The following is a 10,704-nucleotide window of genomic DNA, read 5'->3' as shown; positions in this document are numbered from 1 at the left end:
ATAGTAAATAATGTTAATTTTTTTTTCTTAAGAACAATATGTCAGGTGTTCCACCAACGGGTGCTTCTTCTCAAGCTTCTCGAGGAAGCAAAAGAAAATGGGTTCCAAAAGAGGATGCAGCCTTGGTTTCTTGCATGGTGGATTTGCACAATGTAGGAACATTTAATGCTGATACCGGGTTCAAAGCCGGTTATTTGAACGAGCTAGACAAAATGCTAGAAAAGGCTTTACCAAGAGCAATGTTGAAGGCGAGACCAAATATTGAATCTCGGATTAGGTGCCTAAAAAGGGAATGGTCAGTCATCTACGACATGCTTAATGGCCAAAACAACAGTGGTTTTGGTTGGGACGAGCATAGGCAGCTCGTTGTTGCTGAAGATGCAGTTTGGGAATCATATGTAAAGGTAAAATGTATTTCAAGTATTTATTTGTTTTTTTACAAAACTTATAACTAATATGATTTCCTCATTTTTTTTAGAGTCACAAAGAAGCCTCTCAGTTCAGACATCGTTCTTTCCCTTACTACAACTAGCTTACTGCGATATACGCAAGAGATCGGGCGACTGGGAAAGACGCTCAAACAGCTGCTGATGTTCTTGAAGAAATACATGCTGAGGATGAACGTACTGCAGATATGAATGAAGAGAGAAACACATTCTATGACTGCGAAGCTGACGTCTCTTTAGACGACATGGATGTTTCTGGTACAGATCCGCGAGGAGATAGAGACCAAGGGGGTTCCTCATCTTCAAACAAGAGAAAGAAGAAATCTGATGCTCGTGATAATGTGTATTCTTCATTTGAGGAGGCTGCCACCTTGTTGGGGGAAAAAAATCCAGTCCGTTGGCGATCAAATCAGTAGGAGTATTGCCTCCGAGGTGGTAGTTCAGCAGAAGTCAGAAGAAAAGATGGAAGAGAAAGCTTCAAATTTATATTCAGCCTTATGGTCAATTGAAGGTTTAACCGACGATTAGCGGTATGATGCTTTGAATAAAATTCCCGATCATCCAGCTCAAATGATCGTTTTCTATAGTTTACCTTCTGTTGCCCGATTGGAATGGGTCAGAAGATTTCTTTCTCACCATTAAATATCAATGTTCAAACTTTTTAATGTTGTAAAACTATATAAAATATGGATTATGATGTACAATTTCATTTTCATCTAACCTTTTCTTAATATAAGTTAATTATGTTTATGCAGAATATAATTCTCAAGTTATATATTGATTTTAGTAAATTCATATAAAAACATTTTATTATTAAGAATTTTATGAAATTATATATCACTATTAAATTATATTTAATATTAATTATTTTAAATTGTATAAATTATATAAGAAAATTTATTATCAAGAATTTTATGAAATTTAATATTAATTATTAAATTATATGTAATAATTATTATTTTAAATTATACAAATTCATAAAATATAATTTATTAGTTATAATTATTTTAAATTATTTTAAATCATATATTTTAATTAAAATATATTTAATATTAATTATTTCAAATTTTGATTTACAGTATCATATATTATGATTTGAGTAAATTCATATAAGAATATTAATTATTAAGAATTTTATTAAATTATATATTTTAATTATAATATATTTAATAATAATTATGTTAATTTATATTTTACAGTATCATATATTATGATCTGAGTAAATTCATATAAGAATATTAATTATTAAGAATTTTATTAAATTATATATTTTAATTAAAAAATATTTAATAATAATTATGTTTAAATATGATTAAATTATTTATTACTGATAATAATAATCTTATTAAAATTTAAATAACAATAACAATAATCATTTACCAAAACAAATTTATGCTAAGGGTATTCTAGTCATTTTAGTTTTTTCCATTATGCTATTACACTTCTATTCCATTCAACTAAACACAAGATTACTATTACGCCTCTATTCCATTACATTCAACCAAACAGTTGATTTGCTATTAAACCTCTAATCTAATACACCTTTAATCTAATACAGCGAACCAAACGCACTGTAAGTGTTTAAAGTATAAATTTTTTAAGTAGTAAAATAAAAAAAATGGAATGATTTGTTTGTGGAATATACCCAATATTGTATAGTAAAGCTTATCCTTAGCGGGTAGGTCCATTATCACCGCACGTGAAAACAAGGCGAAAGGCGAAAGGCGAAAGGCGAGGCGTGAATGAAATGGGTATATTGCTCGCTCACATGGGGAGGAGCTGCAATCCAAAATTATTTTATTTTACCCCTATATTATTTTCCAACTTTCTAAAAGCAATTTATTCTTCAAGCTGACAAATATAGCAGATGTCGATCTTTTAATTAAGAGTTTAATTTTGAATACTGACGAGGTTTCTTTCCCCAAATTCTCCTCACTCCACCTTTTCTTTATAAAAAATGTAAAACGATTCTACTTATATTAAAATTTATGTCTCTTTTGCTTTAATTATTTGAGGACTAATCCAAAATTTGAAACTAATTTAAATTTCAAGTTGGTTTTTTGTACGATAACAACAAAATTTCATTGGGTATGGGAGGAGACCAGCGAAATCTGAATTGACACGTAGCGGTCGAATCCTAAAATCAATAAAGTTTTTTAAAGTTAAAATTAAATTCCGAACGGATTCCTTCCATCTCCACTCTCCATCTTACTTGTTCTTAGTTTTAAGAATATGTTGCTGGTTTTACAACTGAAGTAGAGTAGCAGCTACTCTTACGCTTCTTCCAGCGTTTTATAAATATAATTGAAGCAATCCAATAAAATTACAACAAAGAAGGAAAGTTCGTCATTTCTCTCTCTTCCTCAGATCCCGTTTTCCTCATTTCATTTTCTTGTCACTTGTTTGAACCTCTAAAACTGAGTAAGAGTAGAGGAACCCAAGGCTTTTCTTTTTCTTATTTCCGGTTTTGTATTTATTTAGAACCATACTGTTTTTGGTAGTTTGAGAGTGAATTTAGCGAAAAAAAAGAATCCACACAAAAATGGAGAGGAGCACTCCAGTGAGGAAACCACACACTTCCACAGCAGATCTGCTCACTTGGTCCGAAACTCCAAACACCGATTCCCCCGCCTCCGCCTCGCGCTCCACCCGCCCTTACCAGGTACTTCTTTCAGATTCTTTCTTTTTTCTTCTGTTTGGCTGGTGAATAAGTGTTTTTGATTTATTTTTTTTAATTATTGGTAGCCGTCGGATGGGATCAGGAAAGTGGTGTTTGGAGGTCAAGTGACAGATGAAGAATTTGAAAGTTTAAACAAACGGTGAGATCTGCTTCCGCCTTCTTTCTCTCCTAAATCTACCTTCATTTTCATTTTAAATTTATTGTTTTCAAAACTTTCTAGGTAGACGTTATTTAATTTGTCAGTTGGAAACCTGAACTGTAACTAGAATTTCGCCTTTTGTCTTATTATTCTTGTTTGTTTCTGTTATGTCTCTCTCTATTATTTAAACATTACCGTTCTGAAATTTTTGAAAAAAAAAAACCGAAGCAAAGAAAATTTTGACTTTTAATCTGTGCGTTTCTGTGATTAATTTCCTTATTAGCTTTTATTTGCCAATGATTTATTGATGATCTATCGGGTTCCCGTTGAAATTCAACTGTACCAACCGTTTACGAACTCTAACTATTGCTCACGTACCAAATCAATCATGTCTTCGTGAATCCGATAGATGTTCTTACTGCTTGGAATTAGTAAAAATTATGTGAGGTTGATGATTTAATGTACGTCAATAAATCAGTTACTAGTGTAATTTCTGAAAATAATTTTCTTTTATTAATATTCATTTGCTTATTAGCATTCTAAGTATAATTAAGTAAAGCTGTTCAAAATTTGTTCCATTTTTTCTTCCTTCCTTCTTCTCTGTGGTAAAACGAGAGAGCGAATTCATGGCTCCATCGATTTGGTTTTAAGCTACTTATTCGTATGTTCCAATGTTCAGGAAACCTTGTTCTGGATATAAAATGAAGGAGATGACCGGTAGTGGTATTTTTGCAGCCAACGGTGAAAATGATGAGTTAGAACCAGGTAGTGCCAATTCCATTCCGAACGGCAAAACAGGACTTAGGATGTACCAGGTATGCGTTCGTTCTTTCATTTTTTGTTATGAGAAGTTAGATATCTGTAATTCATACCAATGTTTAGAACATAATATATTCGTATCAATATTGTTTTGTTAAACGTTTTTTATGTTTTGCGCCCAGCAAGCCTTAGCTGGAATCAGTCACATCTCATTTGCTGAGGAAGAAAGTATTTCCCCCAAAAAGCCAACTACTCTTACCGAGGTAGCGAAGCAGCGTGAGCTAAGTGGAACATTGGAAAGTGAGGAAGCAAAGTTGACGAAGCAGCTCTCTGATGCAAAGTGCAAGGAGCTTAACGGACATGACATCTTCGCGCCTCCACCTGAAATTTTGCCCAGGACGACAACCGTACGTGCATTGGCATTGAAGGATAATTTTGACATGAGAGAACCTGATATGCATAATGTAAGTACATGTATTTTGACCCCTAACTTGGTTCATATTTTAAATGCTTAAGCAAATTGTGCTTTGAACTTGGTATGCATTTTTGTTTTGAGATTTATTGTTCAATGTATTGCACCTAAGGTAGCTAAGAATCCTAAAGTCGTGCTTTGGAATTAGGTTATGAAATATCAGAATGACATTTCTTTGCTTCAGTTTTACTTATATGGAGACTAGCAAGCATAGTTCCGAGTTCCTAGCCGAAATTTGCATCTTTAATTAAAAATCTAAATATCTAACTGGTTGTTGAGCATGGATGTTATTTTGTAGCCTGCTGGAGGTAACATGTCAAGTGAGGAGGACGTGGTTAAGACAGCAAAGAAAATTTATGATAAGAAGTTTGCTGAGCTTTCAGGAAATGACATATTTAAGGGTGATATTCCACCAGGTTCTGCAGAGAAACCGCTCAGCGTGGCAAAACTGCAAGAGATGAGCGGCAGCAACATCTTCGCTGATGGGAAGGTAGAGTCTCGAGACTACTTCGGTGGTGTACGCAAACCCCCAGGCGGCGAAAGCAGCATTGCTTTGGTTTAACTTCCCGGGTCTTAACAGTCATTTTGGTGGTGTCTTTCTGTTATCTTCATTGGGGTTGTGTTTATATTATTTGACCTTTTCCGTTATGGGTTCCGGAATTGTGTTTTAGGTTCAACGTGTCAAGTAGAACCATGGACCTATACTAATTGCTGTGTTTGTCCATGAGTCTAGAGGATTTTGGTCTGTCTCAGTGAATGTCTTGGGCCGTTTCATATTTAATTTTATTTCTTAGCGTTGTATTGGTTTTCATTATATTTGTTTGCCTATATTATTTAGATTTGTACTAGTGTTTAACATAAATAGATTTGATTATGAGTCGGACCAGATTCAGTTAATCGAAAAATACCTACTTCAACAACTCACCTGGAGAACAATATGTCTATTATGAAAATCACAATAGCATTCACTAGTCGGGTATGACTTGGTCAAGGTTATAACACCAAAACTGTCAGTCCATGTCGCCAAACTCGCCCACCAATCACAACTACTTTTCAAGTCACTATTGGACTTCCTTCATTTGTTTGGCCAACTCGATGATCTCAAGAACAAGCATTCTATTAGCCACTTCTAGACAACCATATGTAAATAGCAAACCACAAATATTTCCACAATCCTCAACAACAAACACTACAACATCAATTTCACAATAGCATGGTACACACTCTCTATGTGCTTGTTTTAACTTTTATTCAACGCATTTGAAGTAAAGTAAAAGGCATTAGACAAAATGGATAAACAATTAGAACTCCTCTAGATCCATAATAAGTAGCTAAAAGTCGTCTTATGACCCTCAAAAAATGCTATGTCAAATGAAAGCTCAACCTTTTCCATGAAAACTTACCTCTAAGAAAACATCTTGTTTCTATTTGGAATACCAAAAGAGTGAATAATAGATAACAGAAAACAAGTTTTTGGAAAGTTGTAGGATTTCTATGACAGATTTAATATACCTTTGGTTCACGCTTTTGTAGCCTATTCACAAAAAAAATAAAAAATTGAGCAAGTTGAATCCACCAATAAGAACGTTCTTACTACCCTAAAAAAAGCAACTAGATGATGCGAAGGGTGCATGAGAAAAATAAGCTATAGAATCTTTTGGGTCAACAAGACAATAGTAACATAGGCTACAAGACAAGCTCCTCTTACTTTAGTTTATGGAGTAGAAGTTCTAGTAAAAATGGGATTAATTCCCTAAGGGCCTAGTACATAGATAAAAACTCAAATAAAAATGCCTTAAAGACTAACTTAGACTTATTAAAAGTTCGGGAGGATGCAACTATCAAGCAAGTAGATTAAGCCCAGCAAATAGCTCGACATTTAATAAAAGGGTCAGCCATAAGTAGTCTCAATTATGGGACTTAGTGCCACGAAGCTGTCAATAGGGATCTAAATGAGACACTGGTACTTTTAAGCTACTCGAGTTCGACTTGAAAAATTTGAATTCAATTCGGTAATTATTGAGTTGAGCTTAAATTATTGATTGAGTTGAATTCAAGCTTAGTAATACTTGATTCGAATAGGTTGCGAGCCTTATCAAGCTTTTCATATTTTTATATTATTAAATTATGTTATTGCTCTTAATATATATTATTAACCTTAAGCTTAATTATGGAGTTGAGATTGAGCTTGAGTTCAAGTTTGAGTATAAAAATTGGTAAGCGAGCTTAATCGAGCTCGAGCTTGAGTAGCTTGATTATATTTCAAGCTGAGATCGAGCTTAAAAATATATGTTTGATTGAACTTAAAGTCGAGTGTCCAACTTCTAATTCCGAGTTGAGCTCAAACTCGAGCTTACAGTATTCAAGCTTGGCTCAACTTGGCTCGACTACACCCCTAATCATGAATCCATTAAACCAATCATAGAATGAAAAACGTCAACTCGTAATTGAGAAGGATCTTACATAATATCATAAATACTACATGAGGCATACAAGTTAACCGCCTTAGTAGGCAAGCCTACAAAAAACACATGTAATGCAAATCATCTTGGAAAATACTAAGTGTGAATACCTGTGCAGCAGTAAAAACTGTATTGCATCGATAAGGAGGCAAAATCATTCGAGTTACAGAACATATTCATCCAAACTTCAAACGGGGTCAAACATCCATCTAATAACACCCATAAGGGTTAAAAAGTTATTTTTCCCAGTAACGGAAAACAACGAAAAAACCTAATTCGATCTTCCTCTACAACATAAGTTGTAGTTTGGCCAGCAGTCAGGATCACTTCAAATCACAGGGCAACCTCTGGAGTGTTCTCCTTTGCAACTTCTTGAGTAGTGACCACAATACGAACATTCTCCACTATTTAGGTAGAAGGGTTCAACACGTTAATTTAATCCTTTTGGCAAAAAATGCAGCAGCTCTAACGGGACCTCAGTGAATACAAATGGCTCATACTTTAGCTGCACCTCTAAAAGCATTTATGCATGATAGCTTTCCCTTATATTGATAGTTTGATCAACTAGATTTTCTTTCTCAACTTTCTTGGCAGACAGCTCCTTCTCCAACCCAGACATTGATATTTTTTCTGCCTCTAACAACATCAACTCCTTATTTTTGTTCTTGATAACAGAGTCTAATCAGTCCTTAGCTGCGCAATTTTGCTCGTTTAAGCGTTGTTGTGTAGCCTCTAATTCCCCCTCTAGCAGTTGGAATTTCTATACCAAACCTTCTTTCCTTTTCTGTCAACACCTCAAGGTGGCCAATGAAAGCACCAAGTTGAATGGAAATAAGCTGCACGCAAATGAACATTGCTAGAACAAATACATAAATAGAAATGCATGTGTAATAAAAGGTAGACAATACTTCATTAACAAAACAATGTCTTTGTCATATAAAGGAGGCCGTAGTTTCTGTAATTCTTTAGTTCATTAACAAGACAATACTTCAAGACCCACTCGAAAGGGATGGATGTAGCAGTGTTTGAACAAATTTCAGTTGAGAGGCAGATACATGTGAAGACTTTTTTGTCAGAGGAACAAGTTTATCACTTGACAATTTGGGAAATTTTGTGTTTGGTGTCTTTCCAGAGGATTCTTCTAAAGATCCCTTGCCCTTCTTTGTAGAAATTTTATGAGTGATAGAAGATGCAGAACTTTTCATACCTACAAGATTAAAGAAGCGCAATGATTACAGGCAAAGACTAAAGTTAGTAAAGGTAGTTTTAAGGTAGTACCTTGGGTCTCAGGGTTGAGTGAGTTTTAGAAGAATTGGATACAACTTTTCTCTCATTGAAAATAATGCCTTCCATTTTAGGCTTCGGGCTAAAACCTTAAGACAATCCCTCTAGCTTCTCTCACTCTACAACCACAACTCTCTTTATCTTACCTTCCCTCATTAGAGCATTACAAAATTTAACGACATCAACGCCCGTTGAAATCTCAACACCCTCATCTTCTCAGTTAACATTAACAAGAGTTGCAGAGGTCCCGACTCCAGTGTAGCATAAGTACTGCTTCAGGCATTTCGTTCTTATCATAAACATAGTATCTAGTAGTTAGTATAACAATTTGAGAAACCAAAATACACTAAAAAATAGGGATAACAGGCACTCATTTTGTTGACAAATTTGGGGTGACAACCCCACAGTAACAAGCAAATCCATGGGAAGTACCCCTTACCCTTAGTCTAACCCAAGTAGTATTTCTGAATGTTTAAGGGTTCAATTTCACAAGAGTGGGATTGGCTTAAGAAATAAGTCACTTGACGTCCTTCTTTTCCAGACATAGTTAGTTTTACATTGCATTTTTGGTTTTTAAAATCCTAGTGGGCACTGAAGCCCTATCATGCATATGCTGCCTTCCTAGCAGAATTTTTTTTTTTGTTTTGTCGGTCCAGTCAGTCTTTTAAACCCACGAACATACCTACTTACTTTGATTATAAGTGATACCAATAGCTAGACTTTACCTTGTAGGAAAATAAGTGGAGAATCATCCTCATAGATGGAATTTACTTCAACTCGCAGCAATAGATGAAATAACTCGCCAAAAGTTGGTTAGGTTTTAGGTTGTGTAGTTTTAATACTTGATAGAAAAATAGGTGGAGCGGTAAATGAAAACCTCCCCTAAAGATGTGTAGGTAAAAACAAAAATGGTTCTCGTTTTTTTAGAGATTCTCCTACATTGCCTACCTACCATAACAAAACATTTGGGAATATCAGGAGAATTCTTAAACCTTTTAGGTATAATCTAACGGATTTCATATCTATGCTACTGTGGAAAGCATCGACTACCGCTGGTGGAGACAGACCCTCAGTGGCACCCCCCCCTTACTACATTTAACATTTAAGAAAAAGGGAAAAAAAAGAAAAAGAAAAGTAGGCAAAGTATAATACAGCAGAGAAGAGTGAAAGAAGCACCCTTTAAGGAGTTTTCTTTTGAAATATTGGTTTGTATAAATGAAAAAGAATATAGAAAGCCTCACAAATGAAGTTTATAACTATAGTTGTCTAAACTCGTGACACTACCTTATTGACTCCCCACCATCTTGTAACTTACAAGATTATTAATGACCAACTTTCCTCTTATTATGGCCCATTCCCTTCAAAATTAGCGTACCAATTGCTATAAAAAGGTGTCGGGTTTTCACGATATCCTATAGCAGTAGTCATTGCTAATCTTCCACAAGTTACTTAGAAAGTAGAAAGCTATAGGCCTATTTGTTTGGGGGAGGGGGAACTATTGTTAATACCCAAAGTACGAGCCTGGACTTAAAGAGCATATGTATAAGCTTAAGCCCAAAACAAATATAATAGCTCAAACCAATGAGCAGGCTAGCCGAACATCAAAACCTGCAACAGGTTATTGACCCATAAGCATAATTGAACAAGCCTCAAAGTCCTCATAAGGGATGTTTCCCTGCAGAGCACCAAAACTATGTCATAAGGGACCTTTCCCTGTAGGGCACAAAAACTATCCAACAACCTTGAATTTGCAGGAAAGAGTTGATGCACAAGTAGTTAGACCTCGGCATTTGCTTAGAGGCCAAAAGCCAATAAATTGTTATATTCACCATAATACCAATAACTTACCTTCAACCTTTTCTAGACTAGCCCACAAAATTGACATCAACAATATTGTTAATGTTTATGAAAATGGAATGAAATAAAAAATCAAAGTTTATATAAAAAAGTACTATAAAACCTAAAATTCATGTATAATTTTGAGATTTATTTTACTATCATTTTATTTAAAATCTTTATGAACAAAATTAAAAATTGTGATAGATTTTATATAAAAATAATCATATGGAAATACTTTTAACATAAGTTGCAATATCATTAATATTTGATATCACCTAAAATATTACAAAATATGATTATTTTTGTTATGTCGTGGTTTGAAGGTAGAGAAAATACAGCAAAAGTTTCCAACGTGAGAATCCATATTGTTGGGCAACGACAGTTAGGATTAGGTTAGAAGAATAAGGGATCTGGTGCGGTTATCTCTATCGTATATATCTAAAAGGCCAAGTTTATGATCAAATCACACTCTATTTTTTAACCTTAGAGAGAATGTCCCAAATTTCAACAAATCCAATGACTAAAAAATTCTTTCACTGATAAAAAACTAAAATTGACTGTACAGGTTAGGTTAAAAACAAGTCAAATTAATCTGAGAAAATCAAGCATTCTGTTTTGCATTT

At 34.3% G+C, this 10,704-nt stretch overlaps 1 protein-coding gene across 1 annotated transcript; it reads left to right on the top strand.

Annotated features, from left to right (window-relative positions):
- The first annotated feature begins 2,181 nt into the window (after nt 1–2,181).
- LOC107905124 (uncharacterized) lies at nt 2,182–5,307 on the top strand. Its single transcript, XM_016831696.2, has 5 exons — nt 2,182–3,108; nt 3,192–3,265; nt 3,945–4,080; nt 4,207–4,488; nt 4,795–5,307. Exons 1-5 carry the CDS (start codon nt 2,989–2,991, stop codon nt 5,056–5,058), a joined length of 876 nt encoding a protein of 291 aa, XP_016687185.1. The 5' UTR covers nt 2,182–2,988; the 3' UTR covers nt 5,059–5,307.
- The last annotated feature ends 5,397 nt before the right edge of the window (nt 5,308–10,704 follow it).

The sequence above is a fragment of the Gossypium hirsutum genome, chromosome D05 (assembly GCF_007990345.1).
Source record: "Gossypium hirsutum isolate 1008001.06 chromosome D05, Gossypium_hirsutum_v2.1, whole genome shotgun sequence".
Lineage (NCBI taxonomy): Eukaryota > Viridiplantae > Streptophyta > Magnoliopsida > Malvales > Malvaceae > Gossypium > Gossypium hirsutum.
Note: the sequence above shows the minus strand (reverse complement) of the source record. Positions and strands in the feature narration are given on the sequence as shown.

What these genes read in the sequence shown, in the direction of transcription:
- LOC107905124 (XM_016831696.2), top strand. Translation starts at nt 2,989, where the DNA reads ATGGAGAGGAGCACTCCAGTGAGGAAACCACACACTTCCACAGCAGAT. An exon ending in GCTCCACCCGCCCTTACCAG is followed by an intron (nt 3,109 to 3,191) that starts GTACTTCTTTCA and finishes AATTATTGGTAG; the next exon opens with CCGTCGGATGGGATCAGGAA. An exon ending in CAGGACTTAGGATGTACCAG is followed by an intron (nt 4,081 to 4,206) that starts GTATGCGTTCGT and finishes TTTTGCGCCCAG; the next exon opens with CAAGCCTTAGCTGGAATCAG.